General features: G+C 45.1%; 3 protein-coding genes across 3 annotated transcripts in view; 1 reads left to right on the top strand and 2 right to left on the bottom strand.

The window, feature by feature from the left end:
• The window catches only part of LOC120910202 (gastrula zinc finger protein XlCGF26.1-like), a 1,148,070-nt gene that overhangs the window by 780,696 nt on the left and 344,952 nt on the right, over nucleotides 1-22,422 (top strand). The window lies entirely within an intron of this gene.
• LOC120910101 (zinc finger protein 260-like) lies at nucleotides 1,629-17,619 on the bottom strand. Its single transcript, XM_040321967.1, has 7 exons — nucleotides 17,436-17,619; nucleotides 17,212-17,350; nucleotides 16,559-16,692; nucleotides 16,335-16,473; nucleotides 3,370-3,503; nucleotides 3,146-3,284; nucleotides 1,629-2,800 (listed from the first exon to the last, which is right to left on the bottom strand). The coding sequence occupies exons 2-7, from the start codon at nucleotides 17,336-17,338 to the stop codon at nucleotides 2,034-2,036; spliced, it is 1,440 nt and encodes a 479-aa protein (XP_040177901.1). The 5' UTR covers nucleotides 17,339-17,350; nucleotides 17,436-17,619; the 3' UTR covers nucleotides 1,629-2,033.
• LOC120910170 (gastrula zinc finger protein XlCGF64.1-like) lies at nucleotides 13,117-15,655 on the bottom strand. Its single transcript, XM_040322052.1, has 2 exons — nucleotides 15,449-15,655; nucleotides 13,117-14,558 (listed from the first exon to the last, which is right to left on the bottom strand). The coding sequence occupies exons 1-2, from the start codon at nucleotides 15,507-15,509 to the stop codon at nucleotides 13,696-13,698; spliced, it is 924 nt and encodes a 307-aa protein (XP_040177986.1). The 5' UTR covers nucleotides 15,510-15,655; the 3' UTR covers nucleotides 13,117-13,695.

The raw sequence follows: 22,422 nt of genomic DNA, 5'->3' as shown, positions 1-22,422 counted from the left end.
AAGGCCCCGTACACACCATAGAATCTATCCGCAGATAAATCCCATCGAATGGGTTTCAGCGGATAGATTCTATGGTGTGTACACTCCGGCGGATATTTATCCGCGGATATTTCCGAATTCCAGCAGATAAATATTTGTCGACATGCACAGAATATCTATCTGCTGGAATCGGATCCCACAGATGGATCCGCTGGTCTGTACAGACTCACCGAATCAATCCGTCCGAAGGGATCCCCGCATGCGTCGTAATGATTTGACGCATGCGTGGAATTCCTTATATGACAGCGTCGCGCACGTCGCCGCGTCATAATCGCGGCGACGGCGCGACACGTCATCGCCAGAGGATTTCGGCGTGGATTTCAATGCGATGGTGTGTACACACCATCGCATGAAAATCCGCCGAAATCCACGAGAGGATTTATCCGCGGAAACGGTCCGCTGGACCGTATTCGCGGATAAATTCTATCGTGTGTATGGGGCCTTAGACTATTGTGTTCTAATCCATCACATATAATTCAGATAAAAAAAAACATAAACTAAAGGCTGTAATGCAACAAAATAGGTAAAAAGCCAAGGGGGGTGAATACTTTTGCAAGGCACTGTATGCCATTGAAGTGTCTATTTACTGATGTAGAATTAGATGGGTTTTAGTCCTTGTGAAACATTTCAAACAATTTTGACGCAGATTCGAGAACATTTCCCACACATGTTTCTGCAAGCATGGATAAATTCTGATGTAGAATTATACGGGGTGTTTTTTCCAGGTGGAGAATTTCCCACACATTTCTGGCAGGAGAATTATGATATAGAAAGCAGGGCTGTGGAGTCGGTAGATAAATGTTCCGACTCCGACTCCTCAGTTTTATGTACTTCCGACTCCGACTCCTCTGTATTAATATGCGAATGTATTTTATACATTCCTTGAGGGAAAGAAACGCAACCTACCACAGGACTACTGGCTGGGAAGCCAACAGTCTACTGTATTGCACAGTTTAAGCAAAAGACAAACACAATGAAAACAAAGTTTTATTATTGTTTTTTTTCCCATAGTCATGTTTAAAGTTTAAGCTAACAATCGGAGTTTACAAGTTTTTATAGCCTTAGCTAAATGACAGCAGTTTTCCCAATGGTTTACAGCTTCAGTCTTGAACTATTGGCCCTCCATTCCCTTCACTTATACAAGTGAAGGGAATGGTCCTGCAAAAAACATATTTATTTAATCCCTTATCAGTGAGAGGCTAGGTTACCAATGGACGCTGCGTTCCCTGTAAAAGCAGAACACAACACTATGGAAAGTATAAGTATTGCAGCTCCTAATTGTGCGTTGCGTGCCATATAGTGAAGCACATGAAAAGCATGCTTCTTCACGGTCACTTAACGTGTTCGTTTTGCGGTTACGTGAGGCACTGCATGCATTGGTCTTTATTCTTACAGTAGAGAAGTCATTAATTATAACTTTTTGTGAATTGGGACATTTAAACTTGCTTTTTTTTTTAATTACAATCTAAATTTAGTAGGAGTCGGAGTCGGTGCATTGTTTGCCGACTCCGACTCCAGGTACCCAAAATTTCCCCCGACTCCGACTCCTCGACTCCACAGTCCTGATAGAAAGAGATGCTTTTTTTTTAAGTGAAACATTTCTCGCACATCTTTCCACCAGTGTGGAGTTTGACATTCAAAGGTTTCCTCTATGAAAAATATTTGTTGTACTCAGGACATGGGAGGGGCTTCTGGTCAGTGTGAGTCCTCCTGTGTAAAACGAATAGTGATATATATTTGTATTAACAGTTTCCCACACTCCAAGTGGGAAACATTGTGTTGCTGGTGCCGAGTCTCTGGCCTACGGGAGGTTTGGATTTTACATTACAGGATTTCTCCCACGATCAAGAACTTTCTCCAACATGCAAAATAGAATTTCCAACATAAGCTTTTTTTCCTCACCCCGATAAGTAAACCTTTCCCGCACTCTGTATTTGCATGGCGTGACTATTCCATTTGTTTGTTGGTGCTTGTTTCACCATGAAAGATTTCCCTCATTCTGCACAAACGTATGACATTTGGTCTGTGTGCGTTTTCTGGTGTGCAGTGAGATTGTTTTTCCTCGTATAACACTTCCCGCACTCCGAACATGAAAAAGTCTCGCCCGTGTGAACCCTGAAATGGCTCGTCAGATGAGTCTTTCGTTTAAAATGTTGCCCGCACTCCGAGCAGCCATAAGGCCTCTCCTCTCTGTGACTCGTCTGATGCATGACGAGGTCTACCTTCTCTCTGAAAACTTTCCCGCACTCGGAACACGAACAGAGACTCACGCCGGTGTGCCGCCTCTCGTGTTTCAGCAGGCCGAACTTCCAGGTAAAGGACTTTCCGCACTCCGAGCACGAATAAGGGCGCAGCCCGGAGTGCTGTTGCTGATGCCTAATGAGAACCGATTTAGAAGTGAAACATTTTCCGCACTGCAAGCACGGAAAGGGGCGCTCGCCGCTGTGTAGTCTCTGGTGTAGGACAAACCGCGACCTCACTCCGAAACATTTATTACATACAGAACATCTATAGCCAACATTACGAGGTTCCTCAGGACGAAACGCACTCGGGAGGGGATCTACCACTGGAGGTAAAGTTAGGTTGATAATGTGTGCTTTATCTGGATAGTCATCGGTATCGGGTGATCGATCTCCATTGGAAGGTCTTTGAGTGATGGGACTTTCTTCGGGAGGATCTTGTGCTATGCCGTTATCTTCTGCCTTATAATATGAGGATAAAATGAGATGTTCTTCTGAGATTTCCCGAACATCGCGTCCATCTGATAAGAAAAAAAATATGTTGAGGAAATTGGGTGGAGTTATTCTCAACTTATTTGTTGGGAACATGACATTATATTGAGGAACGGAGATGAACCTTTCATATGGTGTACAGTATCTCCTCCTCATTTGTTGGGAACATGACGTTATATTGAGGAATGGAGATGGACCTTTCATATGGTGTACAGTATCTCCTCCTCATTTGTTGGGAACATGACATTATATTGAGGAACGGAGATGGACCTTTCATATGGTGTACAGTATCTCCTCCTCATTTGTTGGGAACATGACGCTATATTAATGATGGGCATGCAACCGATTACTAGACCTGTTTCTGCATTACTCACCTGTGCTGATATCTAATGAAGACTCCTTCTCTGTCATTGTCACCATCATCCGATCCTCCTCCATAGACTGCTGATCACCCCTCCAATGTGTCTCTTCTTCCTCTTTAACCCAAGCTTTTATATCCATATCTTCTTCACACTAAAGGAACACAGATTATTAAATGCAAATAGCAGGTGCAATAAATGGTACAGGGTCATAACTGAAGTTCTGGAAATGTATCTACCTGATGATGGTGAGGGATGATGTGACCTTCCTGTGTAGAATCCCCGGAATACAGAGGATGAGGACATCTCTCTGGTGGGCTTCTGTAACTTAATGGCTCCACAATGATGTCCTTGTAGAGATCCCAGTGTCCTCCTGAAAAGTCATCAATAAAACTATTAAATTCTGGATATGAAGTAAGATGACTCTTTGATTGATTCTGAATGTCATCCATATCCTGGAAAGAAAAATATATTTATTAAAAGAAACATTTTATTCTTCATGTTCTGCAGTCATGAACATCAGTCTATTCGTAGTGGTCTCATACAGCTGTGACATAAAATTTAAGACAACCATATGGAGATGGACCTTTCATATGGTGTACAGTATATCCTCCTCATTTGTTGGGAACATGACGTTATATTGAGGAATGGAGATGGACCTTTCATATGGTGTACAGTATCTCCACCTCATTTGTTCGGAACATGACGTTATATTGAGGAATGGAGATGGACCTTTCATATGGTGTACAGTATCTCCACCTTATTTGTTGGGAACATGACATTATATTGAGGAATGGAGATGGACCTTTCATATGGTGATGGGGGATCTAGGTGGAGCCTCCGTACTGCTCTCTCGTTTACAATAAAGTCTCCTCTTACCCGGTGATGTGAGGGGCGGCTGATTCTCCATCATGACGTCCTTGTAGAGATCCTTGTGTCCTTCTAAATACTCCCACTCCTCCATGGAGAAATAGACAGTGACATCCTGGCACCTTATAGGAACCTGACACACACAATGATACAGTCACCATCCAGACACATCCCTTGTCTGTTACTGGATAATGTCCCAGAATTCCCGGCACCGCTCACCTCTCCTGTCAGAAGCTCCATCATCTTCTTGGTGACTTCTAGAATTTTCTCCATGTTGTGCTTTTCAGGAATCTGGTAGTGAGGTTTAGACGATGTGATATCAGGTGGTCCATGGAGAAGACTGTTGGGTGGCCCTCGTTCACTAGAGGTCTTCTTCACCACTTCAAAGTCCTGAGGAAAAAAAAATACAATATGAGTGATCACTACTTACCTTCCCAAAACCCTCCTCACCTCTCCGGTCAGGTCTGTGTTTTATTAATAGAGATAAGAGTGATGTCATGTCACCTCCCAGAATCCTCCTCACCTCTCCGGTCAGGTCTGTGTTTTATTAATAGAGATAAGAGTGATGTCATGTGACCTCCCAGAATCCTCCTCACCTCTCCGGTCATGTCTATGTTTTATTAATAGAGATAAGAGTGATGTCATGCGACCTCCCAGAATCCTCCTCACCTCTCCAGTCAGGTCTGTGTTTTATTAATAGAGATAAGAGTGATGTCATGTCACCTCCCAGAATCCTCCTCACCTCTCCGGTCATGTCTATGTTTTATTAATAGAGATAAGAGTGATGTCATGTGACCTCCCAGAATCCTCCTCACCTCTCCGGTCAACAGGTAGATGATCTCCAGGGTGAGGTTTAGTATTCTTTCAGTCATGCGACTCCCATCGCTGTCCTTGTTAGGACTACTTCCTGTGTCGGCGATGAGTGTCATTGCTTGCCGGATGATGCCTGTGACAGAGGTGGAGGTGCTGGAAGGGGACTTATTGGGGGAAGTCTGGTTCTGCAGGACAAAGCGTTGGTGGAAATGGCTGGAGCTCCCCTTTATGGCATCACCAAACCCATCAGCACAGGTTCACTTCCATACAACAGGATACCTGATAGGAGAAGACTGCACAGTGACTATGGAGGAAGAGGACGGACATGACGGGGGTGGTTACTGGGTGTAAATATAAATCAATATCTTGTTACCTCCTCTGCTGCCAGTTCCAGCAATGTCTCCTCTCTACTTCCTCCCGACTCACCTCTCACCTGGAACTTCCTGTCTGTAAATGACATCACTTCCTGTCTGTAGCCCACATCATTGCCCATGTTCGTCAGATTTTGCAGCGCTGTTCTGTCACATTAGCAAACCTGTGAGGGCAGTGGTTTTGCTGCTGCTTCTAAAATTTAACTAAACAGTCCGTCGGAAATTCCAAATACTGTATTTAAAGAGAAAGTAAACCCTGATGGGTTTTACTTCCTTCGTTTCCCTGAAAAGGTAAAGCATAATGGGCTACTATGCATCGCATAGTAGCCTATGTCCCTGTCTTCCTCGCTGGCAGCAAACGTCCATTCTTCACCCCTCTTCCTTCCGAGGCCCTGAACTCCGGCTCTATGACTGGCTGGAGTCGAATGAGTGTGGGAGCCGCCTGTCAAGGCATGACCCCAGCTTGAAACGGCACAACATGCCCTTTCAAGTCAGCGCATGCGCAGAAAAGGCCTTAGTTCGGGGACATTGCAAATATCTCCTAAACAGTGTAGGTCTAGGAGATATTTCAAGCACCTACATGTAAGCCTAAGGCCTCTTTCACACGGAGCGGACCGTTTTTGTGTCCGTCGGCTCAGCAGGGATCATCCGTAATCCCCGCTGAGCTGTCGGCGAACAGGGCGGTCCCCGCACACTGTGCAGAGACCGCCATGTCTTTCCTCCGCTCTCCCCTATGGGGAATCGGATGAAGACGGACCGTCTGTCCGTCTTCATCCGATCCGTTCCGCCGGACGGAAGAAAAATAGGGTTTTCTTCCGTCCGAAAAAACGGATCCCGACGGACGCGGATGGTTGCGGACGTTAGCGGATGCTCCATCCGCTAACGGACGCGATCCTATAGGGATGCATTACAAGTCCGTAAACGGACTTGTAATAAACAGACTAACGGTCCGCTAATGTGAAAGGGGCCTTAATCTGTAGGCTTAGTGCGGGGTGTAGCAAGATGGCGGCGACAGAATGTCACTCCTGTTACAAAATCTGATGGAACATCTTGGGGCAGATTCAGATAGAGATACGCCGGCGGATCTCCTGATCCGCCGTCGTATCTGTGAGACCCGACGGTCGGATCTGTGAGATCCCACCGTCGGAGCTATGCGACTGATTCATAAGAATCAGTTCCGCATAGATCTCCCTTGGATCCGACTGGTGTAAGTGACTTACACCAGTCGAATCTTAGGCTGTAATCTCCCGCCGGCCGCTAGGTGTCGTCGCGATTTTTTACCCGTCGCATATGCAAATGAGGAAAACCGCCGATTCACGTCCGTACGCCCGCCCGTCGCTCGTTTTCTACGTCGTTTGCGTTCGGGTTTTTCCGGCGGATAGCTACCCCTGCTTCTATGAGGGGTAGCTAATGTTAAGTATGGCCGACGTTCCCGCGCCGATTTTTAAATTTTCTACGTCGTTTGCGTACCGCGATCGGGAATACCGATGGCCGCAAACGACGTACCCGCCGCAAACAATGACGTCGTAGCGACGTCATTTGGAGCATGCGCACTGGGCTTTTTCGCCCCGGCGCATGCGCAGTTAAATCGGCGCGGGAACGCGCCTGATTTAAATTGTACACTCCCCCTAGCCGCGGAATTTGCATTCCGCCGGGGGGAGTTAGGATCCGACGGTGCAGTTTGCGAGGTAAGTGCTTTATGAATCATGCACTTGCCTCGCTAAATTGCACCGGCGGATCGTAAACCAGGTAGATCTAGCGGATCTAAAGATCCGCAGATCTATCTGAATCTGCCCCCTTGTGTCTACATGACTTTACTTCCTGTCTGGGCACTCTGTATGGTCCCCCCCTTCTGGTGAAAAAGAGGAAGTGCAGTGTTCTAGAGTATGTGCAGATGGGTGAGCAAAGGGAAGGTGAGTGAGTATGTACAGCTGGAATAAGCAGAAAGAAGATTAATTTGTGCAGCTTGAGGAGCCAAGGGAAGAGGCGTATATGCATCTAGAGTGAGTGAGTAACTTGTATAGCGCTACAAATGCGATCTGAATCGCCTCAAGGCGCGTTTTGTCCAGGTCCTTCAGAAGAGGTGGGTCTTATGTTTTTTTCCTGAAGGCCCGATGGTTTTCTTCCATGTGGATGTTCGTAGGTAGAGCGTTCCATAGCCGTGGTCCTTGGACTGCGAATCTTCGTTCTACTTTAGATTTGTAGTGGGACTTGGGGATGTGGAGGAAATTTTGATTAGTTGATCGGAGGTCACGATTAGGGGTGTAGTGTTTTATTTTCTTGCATAAATATTGAGGCGCATTTCTTTGTGTGCATTTGTGGGTGAGGCAGAGGGTCTTGAATGTAACCCGATCCTTTACAGATAGCTAATGGAGAGTCCTCAAGGCCAGGGTGATTGATTCCCAAGTTATCAGTCTTGCTGCTGTGTTCTGGACGACTTGTAGATGAGAAATCTGGTATTTGGGTAGACCTAAGTAGAGGGAGTTTGCGTAGTCGAGTCGGGAATTGATGAGTGTTCCAACTACTACTGCTGCCTTCTTCCGGGATGAACAGGATGAGTCTGCGCAGCAAGCGGAGAAGATAGTGAGATCCGCTGACTAATGATCCTATTTGTGCGTCCATAGTCATGTCTGAGTCAAAGTCAGAGGCTTTTGACTTTGGTGTTTGGGGTGATGGTTTGTCCAAGGATTGTGGGTAGTGTCAAAGTCGTCCTGGAGTTTGTCTTTCGGCTTGCATGTAGAAGGAGAAGTTCCGTTTTGGATCCATTGAGTTTGAGGGAGCTCTCCATCATCTATCAATGTGAGGCATTATTCTAGTCCGTGATATTGGTCTTTTTTGTTAGTGATGCGAAAATAAAGTTCAGTGTCATCAGCGTAGGCGTGGTAAAGTAGGTCCTGTTTGCCGATGATTTTGAGGAGTGGGCGGGGGTAGAAGTAGAAGAGCACGGGCGACAGGGGTGATCCTTGAGGGACTCCGCATGTGACGGTGCGTGCCTCCGACACAGAGGCTCCCAGTTTCACTGTCTGGGATCGATTCTCTGGGAATGTGAACCAGGGTAGAACCGAGTCTGCGGCTCCGACTACTTCTGTGAGACGAGTGAGCAGAATTTTGTCTACTGTGTCAAAAGCTGCACTGAGATCCAGCAGCACCAGAAGACACGAGTCTGCTGCTTCGAGGGCGTCATCCCATATTTTGAGAAGTGTCGTTTCTGTCCCGTGGCCTGGGCGGAAACCCGATTGTAGTGGGTCCAGGAGTTTGTGGGTGTCCAAGTGGAGATGTAGCTGTTGTACTACTGCTTTCTCAATGATCTTGGAGATGGTGTTCAGGCTTGTTACTGGTCTGCGGTAGTTTGGGTCTTCAGAGTCGAGGTTGGGTTTCTTTAGGAGGGGTTTGGTTATGCCTTGCTTCTTGGAAGTCGGAACAATACCTTCTTCGAATGATTGATTTATGAGATGTGTTATGGTCGGTGCCACGATTTCGGTACATTTTTTCAGGAGTTTTGTCGGAATAATGTTGTTTGGCGATGTGCTGTCTCAGAGGCTTCTGATGATGCTTTTGGTGGTGTCGACGGTGATTGGGACCGGAGTAAAATTTGTTGATTGTAAAGTGTTTACCGTATTTATCGCGGTATAACGCGCTCCCGCGTATACCGCGCACCCCTAAAGTGGCCCCAAATCCTGTGGAAAAAAAGTTCTTTTGTACTTACAGTTTTGGTGTCTTGCGCGGCGGCCTCGTGGGGTCCGGCGTCCTTCTGCGGCTTCGGGTGTCCTCTTCGGCGGGTCGGGTGTCCTCTTCGGCGGGTCGGGTGTCCTCTTCGGCGGGTCGGGTGTCCTCCCCGCTCGTTTCCCACCACGAGTATGAATACTGCGCCGGCATATACCGAGCGCAGTACACTCGTGAATCTTCGGGCAGGCTCGGCAACTGTCGCGCTGACGTCCTGTACGCTCAGGACGTCAGTGCGAGAGGCGCCGAGACTGCCCGAAGATTCACGAGTGTACTGCGCTCGGTATATGCCGGCGCAGTATTCAAACTCGTGGCGGGAAAGCGGGTATCGGCGTATATCGCGCACACACGATTTTGCCCTGATTTTCAGGGAAAAATAGTGCGCGGTATACGCCGATAAATACGGTATATTGACGTTTTCTTCTATTTATGTCCGAGTGAGGTCAGTAGTTTTTTTCTGCGGAATTATTTCACAAAATGTTTTTGATTTTGTAAATAAAAAAAAAATAAAAATCAGATAGCTAGAGGGAACAATGGAAGGATGAGTATGTGAAGCTGGAATAAGCAAAAGGAAGATGGAGTATGTGCAGCTGGAGCAGCAAAGAAAAGATAAGTATGTGGAGCTGGATTAAGCAAAGAGAAGTAGAGTACATGCAACTGAGTTGAGCAAAAGTGAGCGAAGTGTGAAATTGGTTTTAGTGGCCACAGAAAGAATGATTATTCCGGCCAATGAAAAGAAGTGACGCAGAGGCGCTTGGTGCAGCTAAACCCGCCTGGACACTGAGCGGCTGTCGCCCTGGATCAACTCGGGGCGGATGCGATTTTTGTTTTTAGGAAGGCATGTACTGCTCCTCCCCCTCACCAGCCACGATCTGCCCGCATTGCATAGAAGCACAGAGAGCCAATAATGACCAGGTCTATAATAAGCAAATGGAAGGAACACAGACAGGATTTATTTCACACGTTTATTACAGAACCAGAGTGAACAAAATACAACCAAAAGGAACTGGAAACTTTTAGCACCATTTGTTCGAAAAGACAGAAAAAAAAAAAAAAAAATTCTTTATATATAAAAAAAATACTTCATGTTTAATAGATGACATGACGATCTCTGCGTTATGGAAATCTACATTCTAAAATTAACATTTGCCGGAAAAAAATTCTATAGTTTTTTTTTATCATAGGTGTAATTTTATATATATATATATATACATATATATATATATATATATATACATATATATATATATATATATATATATATATATATATATATATATATATATATATATATATATACATACATATATACATATATATATATATACATATATATATATATATATATACATATATATATATACATATATACACATATATATATATATATATATATATATATATATATATATATATATATATATATATATATATATATATATATAAAAAACAGATCCACATACATCTGCGCCGGGCGCAGCGTATGTAAGATACGCTACGCCGCTGTAACTTACTTTGGTTTGGTTTGAATCCTCAACGAATTTGCGCCGCAAGTTAAGGCGGCGTAGTGTATCTCTCGCAGCGTAACGGGGCGGAATTCAAATGGATCTAATGGGGGCATGTTTTATGTTAATACGTCGTGACCCGACGTAAACAACGTTTTTTGGAACTGCGCATGCGCCGTCCCTGGGGGTATCCCAGTGCGCATGCTCGAAATTAAACCGGAACCCGCCAATGCTTAAGACGGTGACGTCATTCTACGCATATTCCTATTCGCGAACGACTTACGCAAACGACGTAAAAAATTCAAAATTGTACGCGGGAAGGACGGCCATACTTAACATCGAGTACGCCTCAGTATAGCAGCTTTAATTATACGCCGGAAAAAGCCGAACGCAAACGACGGGGAAAAAAAGCGACGGGCCGACGTACGTTCGTGGATCGCCATAAATAGCTCATTTGCATACTCGACACGGATTACGACGGGAACGCCACCTAGCGGCCGCCGAAAAATTTCATCTTAGATCCGACGGCGTACGAAGACGTACGCCTGTCGGATCTAGCCGAGATGCCGTCGTATCTTGTTTTGTGGATACCAAAACAAAGATACGACGCGCAACATTTGAAATTATGCTGCGTATCAAGAGATACGTCGGCGTAATTTCTTTGAGGATCTGCCCCTTCATGTTTAATAAATGACATTGGAGACAATCTCTGTGTTATGGAAATCCACATTCTGAATGAAACGTTTCCCCCACTCTGAGCAGAAAAATTATATCATTTTTATCATAGGTGTATTTTTTATAATAGAGACAGAAAAAAATAAAATATGTTATAAATTGAGGAGGATCATTTGGGGAATCAAATGACCCAAAACATGCTGCCAAGGCAACAAAGGAGTGGCTCAAGAAGAAAAGGAAGCACATTAAGGTCATGGAGTGGCCTAGCCAGTCTCCAGACCTTAATCCTATAGAAAATGTATGGAGGGAGCCGAAACTTCGAGTTGCCAAGAGACAGCCAAGAAACCTTAAGTATTTAGAGAAGATCTGTAAAGAAGAGAGGATCAAAATCCCTCCTGAGATGTGTGCAAACCTGGTATTGTAAAATCATGGATGAGAACCCTCAGCCAGAACACTGTAGATGGCCTAGCCAGTCTCCAGACCTTAATCCTATAGAAAATGTATGGAGGGAGCTGAAACGTCGAGTTTCCAAGAAACCTTAAGGATTTAGGGCCAGATTCACAGCCAGGCGGCGCAGCGTAACGTAACCGATTTAGGTTACACTGCCGCAAATTTTCTGGCTAAGTGCCCGATCCACAAAGCACTTACCTGGAAATTTACGGCAGTGTATAGTAAATCCGTCCGGCGCAAGGCGGGCCCAATCGAATGGGGGCGAGTCCCATTTAAATTAGGCGCGCTCCCGCGCCGGACGTACTGCGCATGCTCCCGTCGCAAATTTCCCGACGTGCTTTGCGCAAAGTTACGACGCGCCGACGTTTTGTGAATCGCGACGGGTAAAAAAGACTTGCGCCGGAAAAATAAAAAATTTAAAAAGAAATCGAAAGCGACGCGGGAAAGACGGGTATACTTTTACATGGTGTACTAAGTTTACACTTTGTAAAAGGTACCCTATCTTTGCGACGGCAAACTAACACTTGCGGCGACGTAACAACGGGAAAAAAATTCGTGAATCGCCCTAACTGCTAATTTGCATACCCGACGCTGGTTTACGACGCAAAATCCCCCCAGCGGCGGCCGCGGTACTGCATCCTAAGATCCGACAGTGTAAAACTATTACACCTGTCGGATCTTAGGAATATCTATGCGTAACTGATTCTATGAATCAGTCGCATAGATAGAAACAGGTATACGACGGCGTATCAGCAGATACGCCGTCGTATCCCTTTTGTGAATCTGGCCCTTAGAGAAGATCTGTAATAAAGAGAGGACCAAAATCCCTTCTGAGATATGTGTAAACCTGTTATTGTAAAATCTTGGATGAGAACCCTCTGCCAGAACACCGAAGATGGGTCTTCCAGCATGGCAATGACCAAAAATAAAAACATACCACCAAGGCAACAAAGGAGTGACTCAAGAAGAAGCACAATAGGGCCATGGAGTGGCCTAGCCAGTCTCCAGACCTTAACCCTATAGAAAACTGATAGAGCGAGATGAAACTTTGAATTGTCAAGAAACCTTAAGGACTTAGAGAAGATCTGTAAAGAGTGGCCCAAAATCCCTCCTGAGATGTGTGCAAACCTGGTATTGTAAAATCTTGGATGAGAACCCTCAGCCAGAACACCGAATATGGGTCATGGATGGGTCTTCCAGCATGACAATGACCCCAAAAAACACCCCGCCAAGGCAACAAAGGAGTAACTCAAAAAGAAGCACAAAAGGGCCATGGAGTGGCCAAGTCATTCTCCAGAACTTGATCCTAATGAAAATGTATGGGAGGGAGCTGAAACTTTGAGTTGCCAAGAAACCTTAAGGATTTAGAGAAGATCTGTAATAAAGAGTGGACCAAAATCCCTCCCGAGATGTATGCAAACCTGATCACCAACTACAAGAAATGTCTGACCTATGTGCTTCCCAACAAGGGTTTCTCCACCAACTACCAAGTCATGTTTTGCTTGGGGATCAAATATTTATTTTACTCACTGAACTGCAACACAATTTATAACATTTGTATGATGTGTTTTTTCTGGATTTTTGGTTGATATTCTGTCTCCATCATTTCTTTGTAAGTGGGAAAAACTTACAAATCATTATTTTCCCCACTGTAGGCCTTCAACTTGGCTATAAAGTCTGACATTTCACCAAGAAGCATCTGCCACACTCCGAACAGAAAAAGGACTTCTCGCCGGGGTCAACTCTCTGGTGTCTTTAAAGTTTTGAACATTTCCCGTACTTTGATCATGTGAAGGCTTTCGTTGTGACTTCCCTGAGTTTAAACCACTTCTTGTAAACTGGATTCAGAAGGCACTACTATTCTGATGCCATTTGCATATGTAACACTTCAAGCACATTGAAAATGGATATGAACCCTCATTTGTGTAAACTGTCCTATAAAATAAAAGGTTCTCCTTTTTGAATGAAACGTTTCCCAAACTTTGAACAGAAAAACAGCTTCCCACCAACGTAGGCCTACAACATGAGCCTGAACTTTCACGAAAAGCTTCTGCCACACTCAAAACAGGAAAACGTGTGTCTCTCTCTCACAACAGTGTACACTCTTTTGAACATTTCCCGCACTATGAGCATGTAAAGACTATTCGACTGGCGTGACTCAGAAATTAAGGTTTTGGTTTGAATGAAGGGAGATCAAGCCCATTTTCTCGTGGATCTTCTGATGTCGGACAAGACAGAACTGCTGTTTAAAGCTTTTCCCGCACTCCGGGCAGGCAAACGGGCGCTCATTCACATGTCCCCTCTCATGCAAAGTGAGCATATCTTTCCGTGTAAAACCTTTCCCGCACTGCTTGCACAAGAAAGGGGTCTCGCCAGTGTGAACTCGGAGATGTCTCCTCAGATGAGCTTTCTGGACGAAGCTCTGATCGCACTCTGAGCAAGGAAATGGCCTGTCGCCGCTGTGAATTCTCAGATGCTGGACGAGGACCGATTTTTCCTTGAAGGATTTCCCACACTCTAGACATGGATAGGGTCTCAGTTCGCTGTGATATCTTTGATGTCGATGGAAATACGACTTGGAGATAAAGCCTCTCCCGCACTCCAGGCACACAAATGGGCGTTGTCCGTCGTGTATACGCTTATGGATGCGGAAATACGCTTTTGTTGTAAAAGATTTATTACATTCAGGACAGGAAAACATCTTCTTGTTTCTTTGACGTGTTACCTTCCCTGGATTGCTAACCGAAGGCTTCTCAGGAACCGAGAGATCTGGTGACCTCATATTAGGGAGACAGGAAAACATCTCCTTGTTTCTTCGACGTGTAACCTTCCCTGGATTGTCAACGGAAGGCTTCCCAGGAACCGAGAGATCTGGTGACCTCATATCAGGGAGTACCGAGAGAGGTCCAGTAACTGGGTCCGTTCCCTGAGAGTGTTGGGTTGTGCCATTATCTTCTGTGTTACAGATTGGATGTGAGGCGAGAGGTCTATTCGGTGTAAACTGAACTTCTGGACCATATTCTGTAAAGAAAAATAGAATTAACGGTAGAGGTCATATGGTGTACAGTATCCCCTCCTCATTTGTTGGGAACATGACATTATATTGAGGGATGGAGATGGACATTTCATATGGCTTTCTCCATGTCTCTGTCCACCTGCAAGGTGATTAATGGGGCCAGTCTCTGGGTGGAGACCAAACCTGATTTAAGCCAGCCAAGCCTGCAATCTTTGTATCTCCTCCTCATTGGTTGGGAACATGACATTATATTGAGGAATGGAGATGGACCTTTCATATGGTGTACAGTATCTCCTCCTCATTTGTTGGGAACATGACGTTATATTGAGGAATGGAGATGGACCTGTCATATGGTGTACAGTAGTATCTCCTCCTCATTTGTTGGGAACATGATGTTATATTGAGGAATGGAGATGGACCTTTCATATGGTGTACAGTATCTCCTCCTCATTTGTTGGGAACATGACGTTATATTGAGGAATGGGGATGGACCTTTCATATGGTGTACAGTATCTCCTCCTCATTTGTTGGGAACATGACATTATATTGAGGAATGGAGATGGACCTGTCATATGGTGTACAGTAGTATCTCCTCCTCATTTGTTGGGAACATGACATTATATTGAGGAATGGAGATGGACCTTTCATATGGTGTACAGTATCTCCTCCTCATTTGTTGGGAACATGACGTTATATTGAGGAATGGAGATGGACCTTTCATATGGTGTACAGTATCTCCTCCTCATTTGTTGGGAACATGACGTTATATTGAGGAATAGAAATGGACCTTTCATATGGTGTACAGTATCTCCTCCTCATTTGTTGGGAACATGACGTTATATTAATGATGGGTATGCAACCGATTACTAGACCCGTTTCTGCATTTATTACTCACCTGTGCCGATATCTAATGAAGACTCCTCTGTCATTGTCACTACCATCCCTTCCTCCTCCATAGACTGTCGATCGCCCCTCAAATGTGTCTCTTCTTCCTCTTTAACCCAAGCTTTTATATCGATATCTTCTTCACACTAAACGAAAACAGATTATTCAATGCAAATAGCAGGTGCAATAAATGGTACAGGGTCAGAACTGAAGTTCAGGAACTTGATCTACCTGATGATGGTGAGGGATGGTGTGACCTTCCTGTGTGGAATCCCTGGAAAACAGAGGAGGGGGACATCTCTCTGGTGGGTTTTTGTAACTCAATGGCTCCACAATGATGTCTGTGTAGACATCCCATTGTCCTCCTGAAAAGTCATTGATAAAACGATTAAATTCTGGATATAAAGTAAGATGACTCTTTGATTCTGAATGTCATCCATATGCTGGAAAGAAAAATATAATTAATTAAAACAAACATTTTTTTATTCATGTTCTGCACTTATAAGCGTCAGTCTATTCGTAGTGGTCTCATACAGCTGTAACATTAAGAAAACCATATGGAGATGGACCTTTCATATGGTGTACAGTATCTCCTCCTCATTTGTTGGGAACATGACGTTATATTGAGGAATGGAGATGGACCTTTCATATGGTGTACAGTATCTCCTCCTCATTTGTTGGGAACATGACGTTATATTGAGGAATGGAGATGGACCTTTCATATGGTGTACAGTATCTCCTCCTCATTTGTTGGGAACATGACATTATATTGAGGAATGGAGATGGGCCTTTCATATGGTGTACAGTATATCCTCCTCATTTGTTGGGAACATGACGTTATATTAATGATGGGTATGCAACCGATTACTAGACCCGTTTCTGCATTTATTACTTACCTGTGCCGATATCTAATGAAGACTCCTTCTCTGTCATTGTCACCATCACCCCAACCTCCTCCATAGACCGACGATCACCCCTCAAATGTGTCTCTTCTTCCTCTTTAACCCAAGCTTTTATATCCATATCTTCTTCACACTAAAGGAAAACAGATTATTCAATGCAAATAACAGGTGCAATAAATGGTACAAGGTCATAACTGAAGTTCTGGAACTTTATCTACCTGATGATGGTGAGGGATGGTGTGACCTTCCTGTGTGGAATCCCGGGAATACAGAGGAGGGGGACATCTCTCTGGTGGGTTTCTGTAACTCAATGGCTCCACAATGATGTCCTTGTAGAGATCCCAGTGTCCTCCTGAAAAGTCATCAAGAAAACTATTAAATTCTGTATATAAAGTAAGATGACTCTGAATGTCATGACCCTATGCTGGAAAGAAAAATGTAATTAATTAAAACAAACATTTTATTCTTCATGTTCTGCACTTATAAGCGTCAGTCTATTCGTAGTGGTCTCATACAGCTGTGACATTAAATTTAAGATAACCATATGAAGATGGACCTTTCATATGGTGTAAAGTATCTCCTCCTCATTTGTTGGGAACATGACGTTATATTGAAGAATGGTGATTAACCCATTATATGGAACATTTAGCTGTGGAGTAGATACATTGACGATGTTGTTATGGTCATCCTCTAAGTCTCCTCAATTTTTTTCCTTACTGAGCGCATTTCTTGGGAACATGACGTTATATCGAGGAACGGAGATGGACCTTTCATATGGTGTACAGTATCTCCTCCTCATTTGTTGGGAACATGACGCTATATTAATAATGGGTATGCAACCGATTACTAGACCCGTTTCTGCATTACTCACCTGTGCCGATATCTAATGAAGACTCCTTCTCTGTCATTGTCACCATCACCCCAACCTCCTCCGTAGACCACCAATCACCCCTCAAATGTGTCTCTTTTTCCTCTTTAACCCAAGCTTTTATATCCATATCTTCTTCACACTAAAGGAAAACAGATTATTCAATGCAAATAGCAGGTGCAATAAATGGTACAGGGTCATAACTGAAGTTCTGGAACTTTATCTACCTGATGATGGTGAGGGATGGTGTGACCTTCCTGTGTGGAATCCCCGGAATACAGAGGACGGGGACATCTCTTTGGTGGGTTTTTGCAACTCACTGGCTCCACAATGATTTCCTCATAGACATCCCAGTGTCCTCCTGAAAAGTCATCGATAAAACTATTAAATTCTGTATATAAAGTAAGATGTCTCTTTGATTGATTCTAAATGTCATCCATATGCTGGAAAGAAAAATGTAATTCATTAAAAGAAACATTGTATTATTTTATTCTTCATGTTCTGCACTCAGGAATCATAAACGTCAGTCTATTCATAGTGGTCCCATACAACTGTGACATTAAATTTGATACAACCATATTGAGATGGATCTTTCATATGGTGTACAGTATCTCCTCATTTGTTGGGAACATGACGTTATATTGAGGAATGGAGATGACCTTTCATATGGTGTACAGCATCTCCTCCTCATTTGTTGGGAACATGACGTTATATTGAGGAATGGAGATGGACCTTTCATATGGTGTACAGTATCTCCTCCTCATTTGTTGGGAACATGACGTTATATTGAGGAATGGAGATGGACCTTTCATATGATGATGGGGGATCTAGGTGGACCCTCAGAACTGCTCTCTCTTTTACAATAAAGTCTCCTCTTACCCGGTGATGTGAGTGGCGGCTGATTGTCCATCATGACGTCCTTGTAGAGATCCTTGTGTCCTTCTAAATACTCCCACTCCTCCATGGAGAAATAGACAGTGACATCCTGACACCTTATAGGAACCTGACACACACAATGATACAGTCACCATCCAGACACACCCCTTGTCTGTTACTGGATAATGTCCCAGAATTACCAGCACCGCTCACCTCTCCTGTCAGCAGCTCCATCATCTTCTTGGTGACTTCTAGAATCTTCTGCATGTTGTGCTTTTCAAGTATCTGGTAGTGAGGTTTAGACGTTGTGATATCAGGTGGTCCATGGAGGAGACTGTTGGGTGCCCATCGTTCACGAGAGGTCTTCTTCACCACTTCAAAGTCCTGAGAGGAAAAAAATACAATATAAGTGATCACTACTTACCTTCCCAAAACCCTCCTCAACTCTCCGGTCAGGTCTGTGTTTTATTAAAAGAGATAAGAGTGATGTCATGTGACCTCCCAGAATCCTCCTCACCTCTCCGGTCAGCAGGTAGATGATCTCCAGGGTGATGTTTAGTATCCTCTGAGTCATGTGACCCCCATCGCTGTCCTTGTTAGGACTACTTCCTGTGTCGGCGATGAGTGTCATTGCTTGCCGGATGTTGTCTGTGACAGAGGTGGAGGTGCTGGAAGGGGACTTATTGGGGGGAAGTCTGGTTCTGAAGGACAAAGCGGTGGTGGAAATGGCTAGAGCTCCCCTTTATGGCATCACCAAACCCATCAGCACAGGTTCACTTCCATACAACAGGATACCTGATAGGAGAAGACATCACAGTAACTATGGAGGAAGAGGACGGACATGACGGGGGGGGGGGGGGGGAGTTTACTGGGTGAAAATATAAAATAATATCTTATTACCTCCTCTGCTGCCAGTTCCAGCAAGGTTTCCTCTCTACTTCCTCCCGACTCACCTCTCACCCGGAACTTCCTGTCTGTATATGATGTCATTTCCTGTCTGTAGCCCATATTCCGTCAGATTAGGCGACCCGTCAAAACTTGTAACGGAAGTGACTCTCCATCATGACCATCTTGGTACACCCCACACTTAGACCCACTAAGCATAGAGTCTGAGGTCGCCAAGCGGACATCTTGTCACACCCACCGAAATCTTGCTTTTTACACTTACATTTTTACCACTAAACAGGGGGAGACGGGAAGTGGCGTAGACTCTGCAGGGGTCTACGCTCGGAAGTGTGTGCAAATACCTGTATTATACAGGTATCTTCACCCCCCTCACCCTTGAAAGGTTCCAAAATGTGACACCGGAGGGGGGGGGGGGGGGTCAGAAGCTTTTTTTCAGCTGGAACTTGGTGGAACTCAGTTCCGCCACCTCTGGCTCAGTCCCTCTGCTCCCTGCTCACCACCATCACTTGTAAACACAGAAGACTGACTTCTGTGTTTACAAGTGACAGCTTGTCTCTCAGCAGCTCCCACAAATATGGTCTCCTGAGTGGCTCCCACTGAGTGCAGGATGGGGACAAGGGAGATGTGGATGCCTGGGGTGCAGTCAGGGTCAGACTGACCATTCGGACACTGCCCGAGGGCCCCATGCCACTAGGGGGCCCCCCCATCAGGATTGCCAGCCTCAGAAAAAACAGGGACACTATGTAAAAATCTGTGTTTTAAAAAAAATCCCAAGCTAATAACTGCCCCGCCTCTCCAGTACCTTTTCAGTCTGTGTATGTGTATTCTGTGTGTATATAGTGTGTGGCCCCATAATCTATTGCCTGGGGCCCCATAATCTCCTATTGCCCGGGGGCCCCATGAGTGGTCAGTCCGCCCCTGGGTGCAGTGCAGATGCGGACACACCCACTGGATGATCTTCCGGCAAGTGAGAGAGGCGGAGCCATTTACAGTGTACGGGGAGTTCCTAGAGACGGCTGGGAAGAGGGGTGAGATGTGGATGGGGGATGCAGCGGTAAACAGCTGGGGAAGAAGGCTGAACTCTGCACATAATGCACTCCTAAACTGTGCCCCCTGTAAACCACTTCTTGCACATTGGATGCAGAAAAAGGACACTCTACTACTCTGGTGCCATTTTCATGTGCAACACTTCCCGCACATTGGATACGAACCCTCATTTGTGTAAACTGTCCTATAAATAAGAGGTTCTCCTTTTTGAATTAAGGATTTTTCCAAACTCTGAACAGGAAAAAAAGGCTTCCCACCAACGTAGACCTAAAACATGAGCCTGTATTCAGCGCACCCCCCCCGAACCCTGTATTCAGCGCACCCCCCCCCCCCCCCCAACCCTGCACATAATGCACTCCTGGTATTAAATGCCCCTTTAAGGCCCTCCCCCTGTTGGTGAAATATGACCACACCCAGTATTTGATGCTGTTTGAAGGGTGTGTGTGTGTGGGGGGGGGGGGGGTCATGGTTGAGTTCCCGTACCTATTTTCTGAGAAAAAAAGCCCCGATTATGAGTATGTGCAGCTGACTATGAAGTGTGCGATTGTATATGCGGTGTCGATTGGTTTCAGTGGCTGTAGAACAAAAAATTATTCCAGCCAATGAAAAGAAGCGCCGCCGAAGCGATTTGTGCGGCTAAACCCGCCAGACACTGGATTGGCGGTCACGTTAAAGAGGAGGTCCGGGAAAAAATAAAATTAAAAGCCGGCATCTACTACTTACCTGTCCTGGAGTCCAGCGTTGTCGGCATTAGGGTTCCCGGAGTGAAGCCGAAAGCTGGGTTACCTTACCCGCAATGGGCAAGTAGCTTTTCGGCTTCACGCCGGGAACCCTACTGCGCATGTGGGAGCCCCGCGGTGACGTCACGGCCAGACTCCTGAAAGAGAACAGGTACCCTGTCCCTCCTCCCCCCGAAAGGTGCCAATTGTGGCCGATGACTGGAAGTTCCACTTTAGGGTGGAGCTCCGCTTTAAAGGGGTTATAAAGGTTCGTGTTTTTTCACCTTCATGCATCCTATGTGAAAAAAACACCTGACATCGACCGCCTCCCCGTTTTACTTAACTGAGCCCGTTCACCTACTGTGCGCGTGCCCGGCGTCCTCTTCTCCACTGAGTCTGGCCGTTGATTGGCTTGAGTGTTTGGATTGATAGCAGCGTAGCCATCAGCTCACGCTGCTGTCAATCACATCCAACGGCATGGCGCGCCGGGGGGTGGGGCCGAGTGATACAGTCGGCGGCTATGGCCGCCGGCTGTATCATGTGAGCACGCCCACAAGCTAACCCACTTGGGAGAGGGCTTCCCCATTAAGGGGGTTAGCTATTGCGGGGAGGAGCCGAGACAGCCGCCGTGGGACCCCAGAAGACGAGGATCGGGGCCAGTGCAGGCAAGTATAACTTTTTTTTTTTTTTTTTTTAAATAACAAACGAAACCTTACAAACCCTTTAAATCATCTCGGGGGGCGGAATTTTTTTGGAAGGTATGTACTGCCCCTCCCCAATCCCCCCCGAATTGCACAGAGAGCCAGTGATGACCAGGTCAATAATAAGCAAATGGAAGGAACACAGACAGGATTTATTTCACACTTTTATTACAGAACCAGAGAGGACAACATACAACCAGAAGAAACTGAAAACTTTTAGCATCATTTGTTCAAAAAGACAGAAAAAAAATAAAAATACTTCATGGTTTATTAAATGACATCGGAGACGATCTCTGCGGTATGGAGATCCACATTCTGAGTTAAACATTTACCGCACAAAAATTCTATAATTTTTATCATAGGTGTAATTTTATATAAAAGATACAGAAAAAAAAAAATTGGGGATCAAGTGACCCAAAACATACCACCAAAGCAACAAAAGAGTTTCTCAAGAAAAAGCACGATAAGACCATGGAGTGGCCTAGCCAGTCTCCAGATCTTCATCCTATAGAAAATGTATGGAGGGAGCTGAAACTTCGAGTTGTCAAGAAACCTTATGGAGTTAGAGAAGATCTGTAAAGAACAGTGGACCAAAATCCCTCCTGAGATGTGTGCACACCTGGTATTGTAAAATCTTGGATGAGAACCCTCAGCCAGAAAACTGAAGATGGCCTAGCCAGTCTCCAGACCTTAATCCTAGAGAAAATGTATAGAGGGAGCTGAAACTTCAAGTTGCCAAGAAACCTTAAGGACTTATAGGTAGGTTGAGGTAGAGTTAGGCCAACTTATCAGTAGATAAGTCGACCTAACTCAGAATCTACGCCGACTTATGTTTAAGTGTATGCTCAAACAGAGAAACGCTTAAACATATCTAAGATAGGACGGCTTGCGCCGTCCTATCTTAGGTTGCAATAATTTGGATGGCTTCTAGGTGGCGCTTCCACTGCGGCCGGCGTAGATTATGT

The sequence above is a fragment of the Rana temporaria genome, chromosome 8, assembly GCF_905171775.1.
Source record: "Rana temporaria chromosome 8, aRanTem1.1, whole genome shotgun sequence".
Taxonomy (NCBI): Eukaryota; Metazoa; Chordata; class Amphibia; order Anura; family Ranidae; genus Rana; species Rana temporaria.
This window is presented reverse-complemented; position numbering and strand designations above follow the sequence as displayed.